The sequence below is a fragment of the Oreochromis niloticus genome, linkage group LG7 (genome assembly GCF_001858045.2).
Source record: "Oreochromis niloticus isolate F11D_XX linkage group LG7, O_niloticus_UMD_NMBU, whole genome shotgun sequence".
NCBI classification, from domain to species: domain Eukaryota; kingdom Metazoa; phylum Chordata; class Actinopteri; order Cichliformes; family Cichlidae; genus Oreochromis; species Oreochromis niloticus.
Genome location: NC_031972.2, coordinates 1,778,523 through 1,802,198, shown reverse-complemented (window position 1 = coordinate 1,802,198; position 23,676 = coordinate 1,778,523). Strand labels below are relative to the sequence as shown.

Sequence of the window (23,676 nt, the reverse complement as noted above, 5' to 3'; positions counted from 1 at the left end):
ACTTTACTGCATAAAGAGCTAATATGTCCAAAATGTCAGGAGTAGTTAGTTATTACAAGAAGTGTTTGTGAACTAAAAATCAAGAATGTGGGATCCTGTTTGTCCGTGATTTGGAGAGCCCAGCGCTGCTCCCGACGCAGGGAAACTAATTTTACAGGGGAGACCTACCTTGGCACTTGTGCAGGTGAAGCCAAAGGGAAGATATGCTTCACCATAATTTCTAGTCTTTGGCTTGGAAGGAAGTTGGTTTGGAAACATATTTGGCGATGCTTCATCTCCTGCTTTGCGTTTGTGTGGGAGCCCCGTCAAAAACCTGTCCACAGTGTCCAAGCGCTCTTTTTATTTTTTATTTTCATACCGCGCCCCCCCTGCAATGGCTCTGCGCCCCCCCTAGGGGGCGGGCCCCACGCTTTGGGAACCTCTGCTTTAATCATTAAAATCGTTATTAGGGCCCGAGCACTGAGAGTGCGAAGGCCCTATTGTATCTGCTCCGTTTCTTCTTCTTCTTCTTCTTATTATTATTATTCAGGCAAAACAAGGGCCTGTTTGAGGGCCTAAACTTGCTCAAAAACTCTTGAAATTTTGCACACATGCCAGGTCTGGTGAAAAATTTTGTTTTTTAATGGTTTTACATATGAGCACTGGGAAATCGCTCTAGAGCGCCACCTATGCGTTGTTAAATGCAGCCCTACGAACACATCGTTTGAGCTACATGTATGAAATCTGGCACACATGTGTATCATGCCAAGACGAATAAAAAAGTCAGTGGGCCCATTGACGCAAACCCAACAGGAAGTCCGCAATTTAGAGGTGAAGGTGACATTTTGGCTCTAATTTTGCCATTTCCATGCCTCGAACTTTTTCGAACTCCTCCTTGGGATTTGGTCGTATAAGCTTCATCTTTGGTCAGTTTCAACTACACACCTGGGCCATGTTAAATTGCGGAGCTTTTGAGTTTTCGCGATACGGTGAGGACGTGGCGCCATGGCGAATTTTGATGACTCGCCATGAAAATCTTATTGTCTCTCATTCCCTCATACATGGTCCGACCTGGACCAAAGAGCACACATATGATAAGGCTCCACCCCTGAACATATTTTAACTGCCATATTTGACACCAGGGACAGCGCCACCTAGTGGGAACAGGAAATGTCATGTTTTACACTTTGGTGTACAGTATTGTTATGGTTGACATCTGCAGCCTCAAATTTCTCCAGGAAAGCCTTAAGCAGTTGGTCTTGGGTTATAGTAAAAACTGTGAGTTTTTGCGAAAGGGTGTGACCCCAGCAGCATGGCGAACATTGATGTCTCGCCATGAAGAAACAAATTAGTATAACTCAATGAAATCCAGTCTGATCAGTACCAGACTTTACAGGCATGATGTCAGACCCGCCCTGAACATATTGATGTGCCCATTGTCAGGAATACGTAGAGCGCCACCTAGTGGGAACAGGAAATGTCATGTCTTATATTTTGTCAGAGTCTGTGTCTGTAGTTCAGTCTGTGTTATGTTTCCTGTTTTACTTTGAAAGTCCGTGTCTCATGTAAATGCGTCTGGTTTTGCTTCCTTGTCTCGTTAGTTCCGATTTCTCCCAGCTGTGCCCTCCTTCTGTGTCTCATTCCCCTCGTTACTTCCCAGTGTATTTAAACCCTGTGTTTCTTTGAGTCAGTGTTGTGATCTACCCTTATCCTGCTGTGTGTTCTGTTAGTCTTCCGGTGTAAGTTTATTTTGATTCATCCAGTTATGTTACATTTGAGTTTAGCATTAAAGCTGTTTTGAGTTAAAGTTTTGCCTCTGAGTGTCTGCACCTTGGGTCCTCCTACTACCACTCCTGCCTGCACACAGCCTTCACATAATAAAAGGTCGCAGGTGTGATGAGACTCGAGCTCAGAAATGTTTGTTATGCCATTTGTCAGTAATGGTTAGAGCACCACCTAGTGGGACGACTATAATCATGATTGAATGAGATGAGATGTTAGCTGGTGGTTAAATGCATGAATTCCATCAATGTGACATCAGATCGGACGTGCTGGTTTTAGGTGTTGAGCGTGGCTCGATGCGCGGTTGGTGCGAGGGCCCTTATAACGCTGCTTGCAGCTTTAATATTTATCTTGAATTTTTCTTTTTTCCCCAAGAATTTTTCTGATTAAAATCTTATTGATGATCCTGCGTTTATTAGTTGTCTTTTTCTCTTTTTTGTGTTTTCCTGTTTTATTTTGGTGATCCCCGACCCATGTGTTTGGAGTTTCAGTTGTGTTTCCATCCTGGAGTGCTGCTCTCAGATGTAACTCTGGCTGTGAAGCTGGATTTGACAAATAAGCAATAAAAGTTTAAGTTTTAGCACCGTCGTCTATCAGTACACAACTTTTTGTCACCGGTGTGGCGATGTCATACTGCTGGAACAGGCAGCTCACCTTCTACAGACCAGAACAGGTTGATGACAAAGTCAGGATTTGAATGCTCCAGATGCTGAGGAGGTCATGGAGCTGTGTGAGAACTCCAGGCCGACTGGTCCGTTGAGTCTCTGCTTGCCCATTGGTCTGAGATTGAAGCCAGGTGAGACTAACTTAAGCACAGAACTCTTTCCATTCTGGGAGGTAAACTGGGGTCCCCAGTCGGAGACGATGTGAACAGGTATAAAGTGAAGCCAGAAGACGTCGGAGGCGTCGATGTTTGAGTGAGAACTGGAGCAGAGGCGTTCCATCTCTCAGATTCTGATCACTTCCATGTGATGATTGGTGATGACTGGACTTCCGTTGATCGAGCTTACACAGAGTTTTGTTGAACTGTTTTGTAGCCACGCCCCCTCTGATGTCAGTAACAGCGTCTCCACCCATCGTTCTACTCTCAGCTGCTGTTTTCTTTTCCACACTTTGTTTGATTGCAGCTCATAGAGACAGAGGGAGCCGGCTCAGTTCACACAGTTTATTGTTTTTACATCAGGAGCCTGTAACCAAGGAAACGCTTGCAAGATGTAAACAGTACAAAATAAAGGCACTTAACTTACAGCTCTGAGCTCCGTTAAATAGCTTCTCTTTGCTCTTCTGTACACGTATTTACAGACACGGAACAGCAAAGGAGACGAAACACGCACGCCACGAAGCTTAAAGACCAAACTGACAGATTTAAAACATTGATGTTAAAAACAGAAAGGACAAGACGACTAAAACACAGGAAGCTGCTCCTTCACAATAAAGCACTCCGGCTGTGTCTGTTTGCGTGCATCAGTGGGAGGAGCTGCGGTCGTTGGCGACGTCCTGCAAGCGGCGCATTAGGGCGTTGGAGTCAGGACAGACGCGTTTGGGCGACGCCTCCTCCTCTAGAGCCATGCCGCGCTTCCTGGTTGGAGTCTCTCCGGTGCGGATCATGCTGTTGATCTCCTGGAGACGCTGAGGGGTCAGAGGTCACAGGTTAGTGTTCAAAGCTCTGTCGGTCTGAGCTGCACATGCTCAGATTCCTGACTCTTTGATCTCGGAGCTCGTTTATTAAACTGCTCCAGGGTGACGATGGCGTCTTGCGGAGGAGACCGTTTTTTCATAATTTCAGGAATCCGTCTGTAATCTGACTTCCTGTTTAAAGATGTTAAATAATAACACTTGAATACTGATGAGCTACAGCTAACCTGTGTCTGCGCCGCATCGTTCACATGGACCTGTTTAAATAACATTAGAGGACGCTGACTCTGATGAAGCACCTCGAGACGACCGTTGTTGGGACAGGAAGCTGGTTTTACGCTCAGTTTCTCCAGAAAACATCAGAGGAACATTTTATTTTGAAAAGTCAAACTGTATACTGTATAATAAACTGTTTGAACATCAGCTGAAGTCATAAACAGCGCTGGAGGCCCAGGTACACGTCACAGGTACGACGGCCTCTCCCTGGTTTTTCTAACCGCCGCCGCCGTGCGTGGCTTGAGGCGCCGGCAGGAGAAGCTGAGTGTAAATCGACGACTGAAGGTTTTAAAATCATCAAAATGTTTCAGACACACGAGCAAAGCAACAGTTTGGTTTCAGTACGAGAAGAAACCACATGGCGTCGACGCGTCGTTACGGATAAAATAACTGCTGTGAACGTGAGCGGTGACTCGTGTGGGGGCTTACGTTGGGGGGGCTGCTGCAGATGTAGTAGTAAATCTTTTCCCTGGGGGTCATCAGTGAGGGCGCGGAGCCTGCCTTGTGAGGCGAGATGTAGATGGAGTGTTTGCTGGACAGAAGCATCCGGCGGGGAGAGCCGGTCCTCAGGGAGGGGTACGGACACAGAGGGGGGGTGTCCACCTGAGCACGAGAAAAACAAAGAGGTCAGGAGAACGATGCTGCCACGCCCAACCGTCAGCCTCCGTCAGCCTCCATCAGCCTCCGGTCTGTGTTTGTGCTGCTGGAGCCTTTTGGAACATTTTTAATGACATTTATTGATATTTAAACATTTTGGATTTAAAATGAGTCAAATTGCAATGTTTGGTCCAGAAGTCTCATCATCAGCTTCAGACACTAAGCTGCTGCATTAATAATCAATAATGTCATTGATCAGCTAAATGGCTCCCAGCTGAGTCCACGTACCCCTGCAGACGGCGAGTTTGGCGAGTATTTCAGAGCGAAGGGCGTCATCTGCTTGATGTACACGTTGTTGTAGAAGTGGATGAGGTCCCCTCGCTCCTCCTCCTGCTCCTCCTCCCCGGCATTGGCGGTGGAGGTGCACGACGTCTTGTTGGAGGTGTTTGTGGGCGTGGAGGGGGCGCTGCCGGGCTGAGGGGTGGGTAAGGTGCTGCTGGAGCGAATAGGGACCGGGCTGACGTCGCCACAAGCTGGAAGGAAGAACAGAGTCAAAGCACACTGACGCTTCATTGATGGCAACTAAACACAAAGATGGCCGACGCTCTGCTTCTGCTACAAAAACAGTTCGAAATCTCCCCCTGAGCAGGAAACAGGAAGCACGTCAGACTGAGTGATGAAACTGCTGACAGCTGGAGCACGTCACTGACGCGAGACACTGATGAACGTCACAAACAGCAGGAGAGGGACGATCCGGGTCAGACGTGGGCTGCAAAGCGGCTTGCAGCAGCATAAACAGACGGAGAGGGGTGGAATCTGTAAGCTAACCCTGAGGCTAGCATCGCCCAAAAACAACCGGTTTCTTCTATAGGAGCTTAAAATGATCTCTGTGAGAAACTGAAGGTTTATAACGCTTTTATAATCATAACCGAACCAGACCACCTGACACGGACGCTAACATGCACGCTAACACCCACACTAACACTCACTGCTAACACGCATGCTAACACTCACCGCTAACAACAAATTAACAAATTTCCCATGTGTGGGGACTAATAAAGGTTATCTTATCTTATCTTAACACTCACGCTAAAATACACCACTAACACCTACGCTAACACACACCGCTAACACACACTGCTAACACGCATGTTGACATACACCTCTAACACCCACGCTAACACTCACACTAACATACACTGCTAAAACACAAAATAACACACACGCTAACACACACGCTAACACAGTGGTTCCCAAAGTGTGGGGCCCGCCCCCTAGGGGGGGCGCAGAGCTATTGCAGGGGGGGCGCGGCATGAAAAGGGGAAAAAAACAAAAACAAAAACAACGTTTGGACACTGCTAGCACGGGGCGCCCACACAAACGCAAAGCAGGAGATGAAGCATCGCTGAATATGTTTCCAAACCAACTTCATTCTAAGCCAAAGACTAGAAAATATGGTGAAGCATATCTTCCCTTTGGTTTCACCTGCACAAGTGCTGAGGTAGGTCTCCCTGCAGAATTAGTTTTCCCTGCGTCGGGAGCAGCGCTGGGCTCTCCAAATCACGGACAAACAGTATCCCACAGTTGTTTATGTTTTTGAACCCATTTTGTAGAGGGTTTTTTTGAAAAATGTATTGACAGCAATGTTGAACATTATTACACAGGAAAAAAAACAACTACATGTAAAATAATTACACCGTGATGCCTCTGCCTTTCTAAATGCAGGGACAGTAATGGCCTGTATATGTAAGCGTGTAAAACCTGCAGAGTCAGATTAACAGTATTTTGTCTCTATCTGCAATTCATCTCATGTAAACAATAACGTGACGCACAGTGTGACGTGAAAAAGGCACATACCTACATTGCGTGACAAACTCTGTATTCCTTGTCCACACGTAAACGCAAAAAAAGGAGTTTTAAAAACTCTCCGTTCTCGGTGATTCGATACGCCGTTTACATGTGCCCGAAACAGCTGCGCGTTCAAAAATACCCGTGTAGGTGCGGACGGAGCGTAAAAGAGTTGGTAGTTTATTTTCTTACTACCTGTAATTTATTGCAGATTATTTGTATTTGCTTAATTGTTTAATAAATGTTTGAGGTGTGAAATAAACCGCAATGGAGCAAAATATGGGTGTGCGTGGTTGAAGGATGTGTTTGTGCGTGTGTGTGCGTGCGCGCGTGCACGCGCGGGGGTGGGGGGCGCGAACATTTTTCTTGTTAAACAAGGGGGGCCCAGCAAAAAAAGTTTGGGAACCACTGCGCTAACACACAGAATAACACACACGCTAACACACACTGCTAACACACATGATAACACACACGCTAACATACACTGCTAACACACATGATAACACACACGCTAACACACACCGCTAACAGAGTTGACGTTTCCACACGTTTGAACCGACTGAGCATGCTCAGGGAGGTCGTGTGTCTGTACCTGCGTCCTGGCCGCCGTCTGTGGGCGGGTTCGGTTTGTTGGTGCTGGAGTGACGCCTCCTCCTCCCTGAGATCAGCACGCTCCTGTAGACCTGAAACATGAACACAGAACATCAGCAGCAGCTCGTCGCCCCTCGTTTCTCCTCACACAGTGAGCAGGAGGGAGGAAGAGTTCCTTACGTTGCTGCTGGCCTGAGGCTGAGAGCGGTAACACTTCATGATGTTCTGGAAGGATCTGTCCTCTTTGGTCACCTGACAGAAGCAAACAGGTCACATGTTACTGGAGCACAGAGCTCACAAGACGTTCCTCCTGTAGCACCAAGTCAAAGACGAGCAGAAAAGCTGAAAACGAGTGCGCGAAGCTTCCTGTTCCTGTTACCAGAGAGTCAAGAGTTGAGTGACAGTAAAGATGGAGGCAGAGGGTTAACCCTTTAAAGCTCCTGCAGGTGAGCAGGTGGGATACCTCTGTGCTCTCATCTCTGGGGTCTGATGGTGCTCAGGTTCAGGTTAAAGGTCACACAGAGCAGGATGCAGCAAACCTGTTGTTAACTGAACCTGCTCTTCTTCTTCGTGAGTCTCTGAACGTCTACCTTCATCTCTGAGCTCGTTGTCACGACGATGAAGAACCTGACTGACCTTGGCCATGACGTAGACGGCGCACATGAGGAGCTGGTCGAGGTGTCGGTCCATCATCATGTCCGTGCAGTGGACCAGCGAGTACTCGAAGCATGTCCAGATCTTCCTCCGGAGCTCCGGCATGATGTCCAGCCGGGTGCAGAGGTCTCGGAGGCGGACGCTGGCGAGGTGATACACCTGGTAGGAAACGCCGCAGGTAAACGAATCATATCTACAGAGTGGAAGCAGGGCCGCACTGAGCATGTGCACCAGCACGTACCTTCCTGAAGAACAGTGACAGCGAGCCCTTCCTCAGCGCGCTGCTGACCAGTTTAGGGGCCGGCTTGACGGTGGCTGGTTGGACGGCGATGGTGCTGGCGAGCGCCTGTGCGGGCAGCGACTGCAGAGCGGCCCCGGCCTGTCCTGTCACGCTCACCTGCACCGGGATGAAGGTAATCCCTCCGCTCTCATTGGCTATTCCTGCAGAGAAGTCAGAGGTAAGAGCATGTCGTTTCTCACCTTTACCTTTGGGCCCGTGTTTGCTGACCCTCACCCTGCACCGGGATGGTCACCGTCTGCCCGTTGTTGGCGGTCACAGTGGCGGTTGCCATAGTGACCACAGTCTGCCCCGCCGGGATGGCCGTGACGAGGCTCGCCTGGGTGGGCTTGGCGACAGCAGTGCTGGCGGAGCCACTGGAGGTGAGGCCAGGCTCGCCGTCCACGGGGTCAACAAAGAGACGGCGGCGAGCTGTGCCAGCCGGCGGCGAGCTGTAACGGTCCAACAGGGTGGTAGGGGAGGGGGACACACCTGTAGGAGGAAGAGGAGGGCCAATGAGCTCCAAGAGTCCTTTAGCCGCATCAGAAGTCACAGACACACAGTGTGCAGGTGTGACAGGTAACAGGTGTGTGACCTTTGAGCGTGCTGCTGCTGCTGAGCTCGGCGCCGTGGCTGACCGGAGTGACGGGAACGCTGCCGGAGCTGCTCTCATCCTGCTGCTCCAGGTACTGAGGAGGCATCACCTGAAATACACACACCTGCTGATGAAGCACACCTGAAACTTTGTTTAGCCAAACAGGAAGCGGAGAAGCGAGGACTAGACTTTCATGCAGCAGGCGGGACGTTTTTACGGATCAGCAGGACCAGAATCAGCTGATCACAGCGAGGCTTCCTATTCACCCAGAGTCAGAAACCACCAAACATAAATAGGTAAACGTCTGCAGTTACATTTGACCTCAGGACACACGAACAGAAAAGCACAAAGAAGGAAACACTGACACATATACATCATCAAACATGGACGGACCTCCTGGCAGCTGGGGGCGTGGTCTTTGGCCCCACGGAGGCTCTCCCACAGCGGGGAGTCGCCAGTCCAGGCCAGACTCTCCAGGACCTGCTCCTCCACCTGGTTCAGGTGCTTCACCACCTCCCGAAACAGACCCTGCTCCGCCCGCACCAGCACCTCGATCACCTGCACAGAGAGACAACAAGCTTTCTTCATCCAACTGTTCATCCATCCAAACATCATCCATCCGTCATCCATCCATCCGTCATCCATCCATTCAAACATCATCCAGCCATCCATCCATCATCCATCCAGCCATTCAGCCATCCATCCATCCATCCATCCATCCATCCATCCATCCATCATCCATCCATCCATCCATCCATCCATCCATTATCCATCCATCCATCCATCCATCCATCCATCCATCCATCATCCATCCATCCATTATCCATCCATCCATTATCCATCCATCCACCATCCATCCATCCATCCATCCATCCACCATCCATCCATCCATCCATCCATCCATCATCCATCCATCCATACATCATCCATCATCCATCCATTCATCCATCCACCATCTATCCATTTAAACATCCATCAATCTATCATCCATCCATCCCATCATCCATCATGCATCCATCTAAACATCCATCCATCCATCAGCCATCCATCCAAACATCCAAACATCATTCATCCATCCATCCATCCATCCATCCATCATCTATCCATTTAAACATCCATCAATCCATCATCCACTCATCCATCCATCCAATCATCTATGATCCATCCATCCATCCATCCAATCATCATCCATCCATCCATCCATCCATCCAATCATCATCCACTCATCCATCCATCCATCCATCATCCATCCAGTCATCTGGCGTTTTCAGAAAAACAAACTTCGTTAGGACCTACTTTTTGATAAGGGCGTATTGATACCTTGTAGAAGTGATAGGCAGGCAGCTGGAAGATGCCTAGCACGTTGGGGAAATCTCCAGGAGGTCTGTAGGAGAAGATGACGATCTCCAAGCAGCAGGCGAGCAGAGAGCGGTGGAAGATATCCTGCTCCAGAATACACTGCAACACACACACACACACACACACAGTGCAGTACCAAATGAAGATGAGGAGCAGCAGTGGGACGTCCTGCTTGCAGGTTTATAATATGAGAGAAATCAGCTGGTTTGGTTTGTGTTGGTCTTTGATCACTTAAAGCTGTGGAGACAAACACTGAACTGAAGCTATGAACTTTATAAGATGACTGAGATAATCTGGGAAAAACTGTAAGTGTGTACCGAGGAGCTCCTCTGAACGGAGCGAGCAGATTCAAACAGGAAGCAGTGATGGAGGCTGAGATAAAGAAGGATTACTCTGATCTGTGAGTCATGCAAAGCTGCTCTGAAAATAGAAATAAGTGTTTTTTCCCTCACAGACAGGTCGGCATCGCCCAGAATCATCTTCTCTCTCTCGATGACCGACTCCAGGATCCTGTAGTAGAGCGCCTGTGCCAGGTGGAAGTACTTCACCGCTATGTCTGCGAGGAGAAATGTTTCTCAGTCACAGCAGGTCGCTCTTGCACAGTGATGCGAGGCTGCGTGCGTACCTTTCCCAATAGCCCTGCTGCCATCTGCGGCGTCGTCCTCGTAGTGCTGGGAGAAGACGTCAAACATGTCGTTCAGGCGCTGGCTGATGGCGTCACTCGGGTCTCTGGCACAGCTCCTGGGCGAAATGAGAGCAGACGTGTTGAAAGGGTCAGAGTTAAAGAAAGTGTCAGACATCCTGACATGTACCTGAGCGTCTCGGCCAGCTTGGCGCTCGGCCCCTGCTTGGTGCCCGACAGCAGCGTGTGGAGACGGCCCACACTCTTCATGGCGGAGGAGAGCGGAGACGCCAGGCTGCCCTCCTGCACGTACTTCCTTCCTGTCAGCGGGGTGGACACCTTCAGAGCTGAGGCCTAGGGGGGAAGAGGCGGCATGTTGGCGAAGCGGGAAGCAAACCAATCAGAGAGCGTAAAAAGAGGCGAGGTCAGGTCTTACAGCGAGGCTGGTGTGGAGCCTGAAGGTGGCGCTGTCCTGATTCTCCGCCCCCTCGCACAGGCAGGGCCCCGGGGTGCCGATGTCCTCGCTCGCCCCCTCGCCGGTGAAGATCCTCTCGTCCAGGCTGCCTGTGGCCAAAACGTGCTCCTCGTACAGGCGGCTGAGCGCCAAACTGAGGATGAATCAGAGCAGAAGGGCGGTCAGCGAGGTCTACGTGCTGTTACCGTGACCCGTCACCAGGGGGAGGAGTCAGAAACACATGGGTCTTTAATTTACCCCCTGCTACAGGTAAACAGGACCAACTAACCAACACAGGACGACCTTCAAACTTACAGACTGTCTCCAAAGTTCATGGGGTCCAGGAAGCCGGTCAGACTGTCCTCCTTTCCTCGAAGAATCTGCCAATGAACATGAGAGGAAGTTCAGTGTAGCGCCAACACCAACATGGTTCCTACCTGTGCAGGTACGAAGCACCTGCTCTATGGGACCAAACCGACCATCATCATATTATTATTCGTTTACATTTAAATGCAATAAACTTTAAATGATTTCTGATGTTTGACGTGATTATCATTTATCAGCTCAGTAAGTCAGAATCTCAGCAGAGCAGACAAGCAGCTAACACGTTAAAGACGCACTCGCTTTACTGCACACTGCATTCCTGACGTGTTCATAGGAAACACCGGGGCTCCCACTCAGTCTTTTTCTACACGATCAACAGGGGCAGATCTAGAAGGGTGGCATGGGGTGGCAAGTGCCACCCTAAAATGATCCCTTACCACCCCAAGTGCCACCCCAGTTTTGCATATGACAGTGTTGTTTATTAAAATAAGATAGCATTAACAGTTTGAGCGTAGTTACAGTCAACAGTGAATATAAATGCTAAAACTGAAGATAATGCATAGTCCCCCCCCCTCCACCATTAACAAATGGTTCAGCCCATAGCAGGACCGGCTTTTTTCTTGTTTTCAGTAACAAGCGATGCTTATGATTGTGCCAGAGCACATTTTGAACAACACCATGGGAATTTCGGATTTTACACAGGTGGTTGGATGTTACACTCTGGAAATGGAAGGAAGGTGAGTGTTATTAACCCTCTGTGGTCCACGGACACGCTGCACCTCCAAATCACATGACTGATGTAAGCTGACACAGCAACAAGCTGCAGCCACACTGAGTCTCTATTTCAACCCATATTGAAAGTTCGGACTTCAAAGTTTTAAATTTTAATTACAGGCCAGTAAATCCAGAGTTATGATATTAAATATAAGCCACGCTTTTTTCAAAATACTGTCGTCACGTTTTTGTGTGTGTGTGTTTTAAGCGTTTTCTAAGGACAGCGCGAAAACAGGAAAGAAAGGAAAGAAAGCCACCTCTTTGCTATCGGTGGAAAATGCACCATGTCAACCAATTATTAAAAAAGTCAACACGTAGGATTTGGTTGTTTAGGAAGAGGGGAGAGTTTTTAGAGTGACGGTAACAGCAGCGAGATAGAGCGAGCGAGAGAGAGAGAGAGAGTTTTTAGATGTGGGAGATTTGTGACGTTTAGTGTGGAGTGTACAGTTAGTGTGTTGTGTTGTCTTGTGTAGTTGTTCTGTTGTGTAGTCGTTGTTTTGTTTTGTGTGTCGGTGAGGGCACTAATGAATGTCACTGAGGCACATTTGCAACGGCACACATCATTTGTGGGGCATCTTATTGCGAAACCTGATTGTTCTCTCATTTTAGTTTTAGTAATATTTTTAAATGGTTGTACAAAATGAAAAAAACGGCAGGTGTATTGGCTGCATTTTTAGATAAATAGTTGTATATGTTTACAAAATGTACAATTTATATTTGCATTTCAAGTTATAAAAATTTACTCAACATGTCTGTGGTTTTTTTTACAGTAAAAAATACTACTAGGGTTTAAAGTTCTTTTGTGATTTCAGATCAGTAATACTAATGCAGTATGTCAGTGAAAAAAACAACTAAATTCAGTTGAGCTGAAAAGATACCAAACAAGGCAAGGGGGAAAAAATAAATGAAACAATATGAGGGTGAAATACAAACGTAAACTCTAAAGGAGTCAAAAATGTCCGGTTGTATTTCAGACCTCAGTGGGTTAATCCAACAAATCATGAAAAATTAGGTTTAAATTTTTGTTCATGACAGTGCAGATTTCTGACATTTTGTGTAATTTAAACTGTAACAATGTGATTGTTTTCTAACAAATAACAGTGAAACTTGAGTTAGACGTGTGTTTGTAAATGAACCGCCCCATGTTGTGTAGCTTTCTGGATTTTATACTTATTGGCAGTGTTGGGGAGTAACGGAATACATGTACCGCCGTTACGTATTTAGAATACAAAATATGAGTAACTGTATTCCGTTACAGTTACCGTTTAAAAAGGTGGTATTCAGAATACAGTTACTTTGTTGAAATAAATGGATTACACGGCGGTACTTTCCTGTTTCATATTGTCGCGGGCAGTGATGGGAGTAACGGCGTTACAAGTAACGGCGTTACTAACGGCGTTACTTTTTTCAGTAACGAGTAACCTAACTAATTACTATTCCTATCGTTACAACGCCGTTACAGTTACTAACAAGGAAACGCGGTCCGTTACTATTTTTCAACAAACAGACGGTTGAAGCTGTGTTCAGCTTACCACGTCTTATATCAGCTGCAGGAAGTAGCTGTAAGTAATCTGGACGCTACAGCTTTAAGCAGCTGTGCGCTCCCGCGGACGGTAATCACGATCACTGTCTAGCACAACACCTGGAGCTCAGGGGGCAAAACAATCGCATGAGTGCTGCTGTTTGACTGAGGAAGAATAAAGTAGTCGTGGTAAGTCAATCACGTGACCACTTAAAGACAAAGCAACAAGGTGCCAGTTTTTAAACTGTGTTGATAGGCCACGTAAAACCAGAGTCGTGATAAACAATATATACGCGGCGTTTTTTCCTCAATAGTTTCGGCACGTTAGCGCTAGCAAGCACTCTCTGCTTATGAGCAAAAAAACAAAACAAAACAGGGGAAGTTTTAGGAGTGACGGAGAGAGAGAGAGCAGAAAAAAAGAGAGAGCGAGTTTTGAGATGTGAGATTTGTGACGTTTAGCGTGTTTGGAGTGTGTAGTTAATGTGTTGTCTTGTGTAGTTAGTGTGTAGTGTTGTGGATAGTTTTGTGTTGTGTGTCAGAACAATGAGGCGACTGCTGTCTCCAGGTAGAAACAGCAGTGATACACCTGCTGCTGTCAGACCTGCAGGTATCAGGCTGTGATGTTCTCCTTTATAGTGGACAGAAATGATTTTTTGGGAGTGGCACAAATAATTTGTGTGACATCTTATTGAAGAACAGCTGATTGTTCTGTAAATAGTTTGAAATGGTTATTTTTAAAAAGGGTAAAAGGTAAATGGCTGCAAATAACTTTGTTGTTTGCAAAACTTGTGCGTATGATTTTAAAATTGACAATTAATATTTGCATTTAAAGTTATGAAATATGATTCATTAAACATGTTTATGGTTGTTACAGTAAAAATATAACTTTTTCTACACTGATTTTATGTTTTTTGTCTGATTTTAGATCAGATGTGTTAACACAGTATGTCAACATGAAAACATAACTGTAAATTCAGACCTGTGAGGTTGTGCTGAAAAGAATGATACCAAACAAGGCAAAGTAAATAGTTTTTAAAGGTAAAATGTGGAGGGAAATCAAAAGTAGTTAAAAATGGCCAATTATACCCTGGACCCCAGAGGGTTAAACGTTCTTTGTTTTTTTTAATGTAACGCAATAGTTACTTTTCAAGTAATTAATTACTTTTAGAATATTGTAACTCAGTTACTAACTCAGTTACTTTTTTGAAGAAGTTCAATTCAATTCAATTCAATTTTATTTATATAGCGCCAAATCACAACAAAAGTCGCCTCAAGGCGCTTTATATTGTACAGTAGATCGCACAATAATAAATACAGAGAAAAACCCAACAATCATATGATCCCCTATGAACAAGCACTTTGGCGACAGTGGGAAGGAAAAACTCCCTTTTAACAGGAAGAAACCTCCGGCAGAACCAGGCTCAGGGAGGGGCGGGGCCATCTGCTGCGACTGGTTGGGGTGAAAGAAGGAAAACAGGATAAAGACATGCTGTGGAAGAGAGACAGAGATTAATAACAGATATGATTCGATGCAGAGAGGTCTGTTAACACATAGTGAGTGAGAAAGGTGACTGGAAAGGAAAAACTCAATGCATCATGGGAATCCCCGGCAGCCTACGTCTATTGCAGCATAACTAAGGGAGGATTCAGGGTCACCTGGTCCAGCCCTAACTATATGCTTTAGCAAAAAGGAAAGTTTGAAGCCTAATCTTGAAAGTAGAGATAGTGTCTGTCTCCTGAATCCAAACTGGAAGTTGGTTCCACAGAAGAGGGGCCTGAAAACTGAAGGCTCTGCCTCCCATTCTACTTTTAAATACTCTAGGAACAACAAGTAGGCCTGCAGTGTGAGAGCGAAGTGCTCTAATAGGGTGATATGGTACTACAAGGTCATTAAGATAAGATGGGGCCTGATTATTTAAGACCTTGTATGTGAGGAGCAGGATTTTGAATTCAATTCTGGATTTAACAGGAAGCCAATGAAGAAGAAGAAGTAACTAGTAACTATAATTGAATTACTTTTTCAAAGTAACTTGCCCAACACTGGTCGCGGGTCAGGACTGTTTGGGTTTGTTTGACAGCTACGTAATGTTGTTCCAGGCGGCAGCGTTACAGTTGCCATGGTTACAGGGTGACGCTCTCTCTCTGCGTGTTTCCTGGGTGAGAGAGCGCTTTTTTGTTGTTGTTGTTGTGCTAAGCTAATAGGCAGAATGCTACAGGCATAGCTCTAAAGAATGTAGCCTCATGGGCAGTGTAGTCCGTGCTGCAGGGAGAATGGACTGCCATACACGTTATGTGTCTGTGAGCGAGGGAGGGAGAGAAAGGAAAAGTCCGAGCTGTCACGGAGCAAAAACGGGAGCTGGAAGCATGTAAATATAATAATAACCACAGCAGCCAAGAAGAGTGCCTGACGAGCCCATTTGTAAGTAAGCTATTAAGACTCAACTGTACACTGTGTTCGTGTTTTCCTCCGGAAAAAATAAGTTCCGTTGGAGCCTTTCAACGCCTCTCTCTGTCTCTGGCAAGCAAAGTTGACCCAGACAACAAAGTAAAGCTATTTTTCGGCTACCAGCCCGACACGGAACCCACCGTGTTAGCCAGAGGTCCCTTTACTACTGTTCGGAGCCGCGGACCTTCAGAAACAGTAATAAATCACAGCAATAGTACATTCACGTAGTTGTAAACAGCACGATAATATATTAAGTAATCCAAAGTATTCAGAATACGTTACTCTCATTGAGTAACGTAACGGAATACGTTACAGAATACATTTTGGGGCATGTATTCAGTATTCTGTAATGGAATACATTTTAAAAGTAACCTTCCCAACACTGCTTATTGGGCTCCATATTTATTTATTATACAGGCTATACAGTACATAAGATCAAAACTCAAATGTTTTATGTAACTAAAGTGTGTAATTATGTGGGCTACAGACAATAATTAAGTTATAGACTATAACGTGTATACTTACTGCATTTGAATCATTTTAACCATATGTAACCACCTGCATATGTGTTTGGGGGGGAAAAAAAGGCTTTGATTTTGCCACCCCATTTCATTTCTTTGCCACCCTAAGAAAATTTCTCTAGATCCGCCCCTGATGATCAATAAAATGTGTCAGTGCAACACACGTGCACAATCCCAAGCTGCTCCGACTGTGCTGTAGCCCGGACCGGAGTCTTTGCTGGGCTGACTCTGGTCACCGGGCCTTATGTTTGACTCCTCTGCTTTAACCCAGATCACTAACATGCAGTTTTCCAACACCCTCACTAACGCCGGGTGTGAAACATACGCCCATCATTCTTCTTTTAGCCCGTGAAGTGGCTCCAGCCCAACAGAGGAAACCTCGCCGAGGCTCTCGAGGCCCAGCACCTGCTCAGGTGTGTTCACCTGAGTGAAGGTGTGGGAGGAGGTGGCTCACCCTCTTGTGGAAGAGCTTCTTGATGAAGGGTTTCCAGAAGTGCTCTTTGACCCCTTTGGCTTCCAGCACCAGGCCGTCGTGCAACCGGCACAGCTGCTCCATGAAGCAGAACGGGCCCGAGGCCGGCCGGAAGTCCTTGGTGCCGAAATCCTCAGGAAGCCCTGCGGGACGGAGAGACGGCGTTACCATGAAGACACCACAACACACAAACTTCTGTTATTTTTAATCGTAACATCATTTCAACTTTTATTCCTCACGTGTTAACCCCACAGCGGCCCGAGGAGTATCCACGTCCTCAAAGTCGCACTGATAATATTGATCAGCTCTAATCCTGGTTACACTCAGCTTATCAGAAGAACGAGATTACTGCATCTGATTCAATCCCAGGATAATAAAACCCTGATTACTGGCCTGTTGGTTCAGTCAGCACGACCTTCTTCCTGTTTAACAGGAAGTTCATTTCATACCTGCAGCAGGTATTTAACCCAAACCTTCAGGAGCGTCTTGTGTCACCTGAGCGGGCTGAACCACGCCCTCCAGGCTCTAAACGTGCACCTTTCTGTAAATGTTAGTTTCATGCTGAAACGCTGCTCATGGACGGAGTGTTTAACGAAACAGGTGAGCTCCCTGAGTCTGACCTCGCTCAGCTCCAGGGTTGTGCCTGACGGGATCACACGGTGTTTCAGGGCCTCACGGGGGGCACACAGGAAACCTGACAGGAAGTGAGGGCTGCGCTGACGGAGCCTGCTGCAGGCTCCGCCTTTGATTTATTTGAGATGTGACGCAACGCTGCAGCTGAGCGATAAGCAGGCTTCCTCTGCAGCTCACGTGATTTATTCAAAGAGTTGGAGACGTTACTATAGCAATCAAACACTAAACCAAGTGCGAACAACTCGTCTGTTAACAGAGGCAGGAACGATGTCTACGTCAGCCTCGGGACGGCACCTTTGAACTCCGGGTTCAGCAGGTCCTTCCTGGCGTTGCACAGCAGGGCGTTGGTGAAGACGAGGTCGAGGGCACACAGCAGCAGGTGGTACGAGTTCACCAGGTCGTCGCTGATCATGGGGAAGTTCCCTGAAAGAAGAAGCAGAAACATCATCAAGGTGCAAACTGGACTCAGAGCCGAGAGCAGGAAGTGAGCCGCACGCCGAGACCTGGCGTTCCAGCTGAGTGACTGCTGGGATGCAGCAGTGCACTCAAAGCTGCAGAAGAAGAAGAGATTGAAGCTTCACAGTCCTGATTATTTGTTATCCCATTTCTGCAGCTCCCAATCCCAACCCGACCCGACAGTAACACAGAGAAACACCGCACACGTGAGCGAGCACTTGGCGACAGTGGGAGGGAAACACTATTCCCACTGACGAAACCTCCAGCTGTCTGTGACCAGCTGTTGTTTGCACCGGGGGGCGCTGGACGGACTTCTCTGACATCAGTAAACAGGAAGTGCTTACCTTTGGCGTGGACAAACAGCACCCAGCAGAAGTTGAAGACCTCGGTCACGGTGCACGGGTGGCGTCTGCAAAGCAAAGTGCGCACATTGGTTAGCGGACGCCGCAGTCCCGCCGCCGCCCGGCGACCACACCAACAAACACCAAAGAATTGAATACTGAGCAGTTAGTATGAAGGTGAGGTGAAAGGTCACAGTCCCACCTCTGCTTGCGGCTGCGGTGCACTCGCGGCGGCTCCTCTGACGGCGCCCTGAAGATGGATTTGAAGATGGGGACATACTTCTTGAAGATGACGGCGGACACAATGAAGTTCCTCTCGAGCTTGTCGGTGCTCTGACGGAAGTCCGGCGGCAGGTCGGCCATGTCCTGCCACTTCTTCATCTTACTGAAGAATTCGATGAGGCTGAGGAGGAGCAGAGGGCGGGGATATGAGAAGCACGCCGAACCACGAAGACGGCGTATTATAAACCTCGTGGTTGCCTCTAAACCATTCACAGAGCGCACGTCTGACAGGGTCTATCATTTATTTATTTATATTCTTATTTTGTGTTTTTGTTTTTAGATGATATGCTTTGGGAAATAAAATCAGCCACGTTTATGTGAATCTGCTTGATTACTGATGCAGGTGCAGAGCAGATAACGTGACAGTGTCACAAATATCTGAACATAAATCTCATTGTTTGTTTACAGCTTCATGTTTTGATCACACAATTAAAAACCTTTTTCAATTTTAATTTTTATTATTGTGATTATTTCCATTTTATTCTATTTTTATTTATTCATCATTTTTAATATTTTGTAACTGATATTATTTTATATATTTAGTTTTCCTGCTCATTTCCAGCTGTTTGTGTGTCTCAGTGGTTCTCGTGTTCCCTCGTGTTCATAGTCTTTTGTCTATTTCCTGTTTTATTTTGAAGGTCTGCCTCTGTTACTGTGCCTGCTGGCCCCGCCCTGATTCTCTTCACCTGGGTTACCTGCCTGGCTGTGTGTCGTTATGTCTTCAGTGATTGTGTTTCTGTGGGTGTGAAGGTGGGGAGGGGCACACCGACCTCATCTCGGAGCAGCGCAGGATTCGGGTCAGAGAGACGTAGTTCCCCTCGGCCGTGCCTTTCCCCACCGTGGGCACCGACGACCTGCAGGCCACGTAGAGGGCACACGCCAACCAGTGCAGCTCGCTGCCCTGCGACAGGAAACGAGACGACAGGAAGCTTTGCAGACGTTACTGAATAAATATCATTTTTATTTAAAAGATTAGACGTGCGCAGAAATGCAGACGAGGCTGCGGGACGAAGGAAGCATCGAGGGACGGACAGCACTCTCGTCTCCTTCCCTTTCTGGGTCACAAAATAAACTTTTAACATATTTTCAGGCGAGAATGTAGCTGTGTAAACTTCAGATATCTGCTTGGTTTATCAAGATATCACATATTTGCAAAAGTGCTCCAACGTTTTCGGAGACGTCTGTTACCCACCCGCTTGATAGCAAGCCGGGGGTTCAATGGTCACTCGAGCCAGCGAGAGCAGCGGACTCCCGGCTTCATCGTTTTCAGACCCCCGCTGTCTTTCGTGACTCAGGTTAAACGTAATATATAAGTCACTTAGACAACCTAAAAATGTAATTGTTTGGCTTTTTTCAGTGTTTTATTTGTTTGTGAGTAAATCGGTTTGGCTGAGATTAAAGTTATTAGATTAGATTAAATAAAACTTTATTAATCCCTCGGGTGGGTTCCTCTGGGGTTTTCACACAGCTGAATAAACGTCAAACAGAAAACTGATTAAACAGAAGTGTGAGACGGTTGAGAGTTTGCTCCAGTGTCCTGTTATATTTTAGATAGCAAGGAGCAGACGGCCGAGTTTATTAAACTCCACCGAGACAGCGGTGACGCAGATCTGAAGGCCAGACCGTCCCATTTCACAGCCGCTCACTTCCGGCCTTCTTGGTCTTTGAAGGACCCGGCCCACGTAGACCGCGAAGGCCGGGTCCTCTGAAGGATGGACCCAGCCTTCGCTTGAGGGGCGTTCCTGGGTATTTAATGCTCACATTCAGTGTACTTAGAGCCATCACTGAAGTAAAATTCACCGTCATACTGCTCAGATCCAAGTACACACAGTACTTAAAGTACTCGTTATGCTGATATTAGTGTAGCACAGTTCTTTATTATTACTGTGTTTAACACGTCGGGCTGCTGGGCGGAGCAACATAAACACCACCTCCACCTGATGGAGGAGGAAACGCCATGCAGGGCACACGGTAAAGTACTCAAGTAAAAGTATTCAGATACTTGTTGCTGGTAGAATATGACAGCGCTACAGTTAAAGGGGCATCCCCCCGCCCCCTGCGGACACGCCCCTGCCCGTGGACACCGAGACCCGTCAGAAACACGTCACAGAGCCACCTGTCCAGGTGAGCGTGCTACCTCCAGGGTGAAGTTCCTGCTGATGTTCTCGTAGCTCCTCCACGCCTCCCCGCTCGCCTCCTCGTCCATGTTCAGCGCCCTGCAGAGCTCCTCGAACCCGCGGCGCGCTCTCTGCGCGGTTTCGTCCTCGTCGCTCATTTTCACCGCACTGACCGGACAAAGCGCGATCCCGCCGGGCACAGGGGGCCTCCCGCGGCGCGCGGACACGCTGTTCACGGGGCTGATGTCCTGAATAACGGCGTTATTACCGAGCACCGGGGCTCCCGGACTGCGAGGCCATTTAAAAGTCCTCTGACTGACAGATAGGCACGCATGCGCGGCTGCCAGCCACAGCGTCAAACGTCACGTCTCTGCGTACGTGCTTTAACGAATAGCACAAACAACGTAGCGGGGCCCCGCCCACTAAAGGTGCGTAGCTGAGTGTGAGTGGGTGGGCCGACCTGTCAATCACACTGCTGCTGCTTCCGGTTGTGTTGTGTTTTTCGCTGGTGCGGCGCTCCGCTCGCCCGGAAGTCCATCTGAAAAACATTAAATTATAACTTTTGTAAAATCTGTGAGCGGTAAAAGGCGGGAAACACAAACCTGTACAAACGTTTAAATGAGCGCTCATCGTTCGGCTGTCATTAATCTGCTGCACAGGTCCTCACAGTGCAGTGAAAGCAAAGGCTGAAACCGCACTTGGACTTCAGTCCGTTATCCTGTTGAAGGAAACAGGACACAGACTCAGCTGTCAGAACAACCCCAGGCAAATAAAGCTGTTCAAGCATGACATTAGTGTGTGAAAGAAAAGCATCCATTATATCTCGGGAGAGTTTGATAGAGTAATACTGCGGTTACCACAGAACTGTGACTGTGGGCAGTAGATTAGACTCTGAGTACAGCTGCGCTGTAGCACTGTACACACGTCTGCTCAACCCTTCAGATCCTTTAATAATCAGCTGAGGCCTGAACCACACTTCCTGACTGTGGGTGTGTGGAAATCAGTGCAGATGACAGGGATCATACACTAAACAGCAGATAGGAGCCCAAACGAGTCATAAAATAAAGATGTAAGGCTACATTCACACTGCAGGCGAAAGCGCATCAAATCCGATTTTTTTTTGACCCTATGCGACCCATATCCGATCATGGTATGACAGTGTGAGCGGCACAAATCCGATATTTTCAAATCCGATCTGGGTCACTTTCGTATGTGGTACTGAATCCGATACATATCCGATGTTTTAGAAAGTGACTGCTGTTTGAACGGACGTCGCATTAAATCCGTCTTTTACGTCACTGACACAAGACAGACGCCAATTATCAGCGCCGGAGAAGACATCGCGAACGCTTCCTGGCCATCCAGTGTAGATGTCAGTGAAACTGTTGGGAAGACAACGTGAACATTTTATTTGTACTGTATAATCTGCAGATTCTGACAGAAATCTGCGACTATCCTTTGAAGCACCGCTCCTCTAAAACAGCAATAAGGATAATTATTAGGTTATTTACATTATTATGTAAATAACAAAATAACTTAAAGCAAAAATTGGGAAACGTGAAGTCCGAAGTCTTTATTTTAAGGGCCATCAGTCAAACAATACTGTTTGGTTTGGGTCTAAACAGAGCGAGTTGTGTGTGACGTCTTCTTTTGCGCATGCGGGCCACTTTGAGCGTTCACACTGGAGAGCGTTTGCTGTCGCTTTTTATTTGTAGTGTGAACAAGCAGACAAAAAAATCGGATTTGATAAGAAAATCGGAATTGAGCATTAAGACCTGCAGTGTGAATGTAGCCTTAGTCAGAGTTATTGCACTTTGTTTGTGTGTTGAATTAAATCTCATATTCTATAAATTGATTGTAGTTTTGTTTACAGTCTGGAGATGACTCTGCACCTTTAAATATTATCACTAATAAGGTTCAAATTAATCTTAATGAACTTACACTGTGACTCTGTGACTTTGTCTCACTGTCCTCACACAGAAATATCATTACCATAAAGTTATTTTACCGTTAATTTGAACGCAGAATTTACACACACATTTCTTCACCTCATGCCGGCTTTTCTGTCGCTCGATGCAATCAAGTATTAATTATTGTAAGGTTGTAAATGTTTCATCTTCTTCTTGCAGCGGCTCCCTTCAATAAACTGTTAAAGACAGAATAATAGAACAATAAACTCACGTAGAGACTGAAGTCATCACTTTAGGAATGTGTCAGAAACTCAGACTCATTATAATGATCTCACCACCTTTTTTTAAAGCTACTGAAAACTTGCAGTGCTGATATAAACTCCATCTTGAGATGAATCTCTGTCGATTCTCGTTGCTTTCTCTCTGCCCAGCTCAGTGGCTCACATCGAGAAACATGGATCTCGTCTGGAGCAACAACCTTGCAGGTCTCTATCACTCGTTATTTAACCTCGTCTCCTTCCTGTTCAGCCAGGCTGCACAGACGGAGGTTCCTTCTTCTGTTGTAACGCTCCATCCCAGTCACATGTTGGTGTTCTTTCGTTAAGACTTCTGAAGTCTCCTTCAGATCCTTTCACATTTGTGTGTATCTGGTACAGTCTTTGATAACTCTTCCTTCTTTAAAGTAACAGGAAGTAATTTTCTTGTGTTTTTACGTAGCGTTGTTTGGTTTTTAAGGTCTGTGGTATGCTAACGCCGGCAGCTTCATCGCCTTATTTCCGTCGATCTTCATAACTGTAATTTTTCCAACTGTCCTTTAAAGTTCATCTTTATACATCAGGCTGCGGTGTGCTGTTGGATCCTGAATGAATTGATTTGTGTGTTTTTAAGGTGAGAAAATCATTTAAAGGTGCTACCCAAACATTCCTCTGACTTTCTCGTCCCCATCTCACCTGAACCAGACCTGAAAGCAGTGACTGAGAACAGAATCTCATCACTTAGGTCAGAGGTCAGCTGAGCATGAGACTCATTGTCCAGTCAATCTTCAGAGGACCCGCCCCCTGCTGGACAGCATAGGGACTGCAGGTCGTCGAGGTCAGTGACCTAACTCCTTTAATACACAGCTGCCCACCTCCAGAAAGACCTCGGCTTTCACAGGATGGAGACAAGCCAACCACACACAGCGCCACCTGCAGGGCCTTTTAAGAATTT

The 23,676-nt window shown here is 46.9% G+C and overlaps 1 protein-coding gene across 7 annotated transcripts; it reads right to left on the bottom strand.

Annotated features, from left to right (window-relative positions):
* Positions 1-2,911: 2,911 nt before the first annotated feature.
* rbl2 (retinoblastoma-like 2 (p130)) lies at positions 2,912-21,734 on the bottom strand. 7 transcript variants are annotated; one of them, XM_025908580.1, is made up of 24 exons: positions 21,415-21,734; positions 21,160-21,275; positions 21,018-21,095; positions 19,211-19,341; positions 18,361-18,561; positions 18,162-18,226; positions 17,656-17,784; positions 16,711-16,871; positions 10,985-11,049; positions 10,652-10,823; positions 10,406-10,569; positions 10,219-10,334; positions 10,046-10,149; positions 9,555-9,692; positions 8,628-8,792; positions 8,235-8,343; positions 7,877-8,131; positions 7,604-7,803; positions 7,345-7,521; positions 6,889-6,960; positions 6,710-6,800; positions 4,558-4,802; positions 4,102-4,275; positions 2,912-3,390 (listed from the first exon to the last, which is right to left on the bottom strand). In XM_025908580.1, exons 4-24 carry the CDS (start codon positions 19,213-19,215, stop codon positions 3,226-3,228), a joined length of 2,973 nt encoding a protein of 990 aa, XP_025764365.1. In that variant the 5' UTR covers positions 19,216-19,341; positions 21,018-21,095; positions 21,160-21,275; positions 21,415-21,734; the 3' UTR covers positions 2,912-3,225. The 7 variants fall into 7 exon arrangements, with proteins under 7 accessions (XP_025764365.1, XP_025764364.1, XP_025764362.1 ...); XM_025908579.1 differs by having other exon boundaries at positions 21,170-21,275; XM_025908577.1 differs by having other exon boundaries at positions 21,160-21,734.
* Between the last annotated feature and the right edge of the window lie 1,942 nt (positions 21,735-23,676).

Coding starts and splice junctions, on each gene's coding strand:
- rbl2 (XM_005470226.4), bottom strand. CDS start 20,715: ATGAGCGACGAGGACGAAACCGCGCAGAGAGCGCGCCGCGGGTTCGAG. Junction 18,227..18,360: donor CACCGCAGCCGCAAGCAGAG/GTGGGACTGTGA, acceptor TTTGCTTTGCAG/ACGCCACCCGTGCACCGTGA. Junction 16,872..17,655: donor GCTGAACCCGGAGTTCAAAG/GTGCCGTCCCGA, acceptor TCCGTCCCGCAG/GGCTTCCTGAGGATTTCGGC.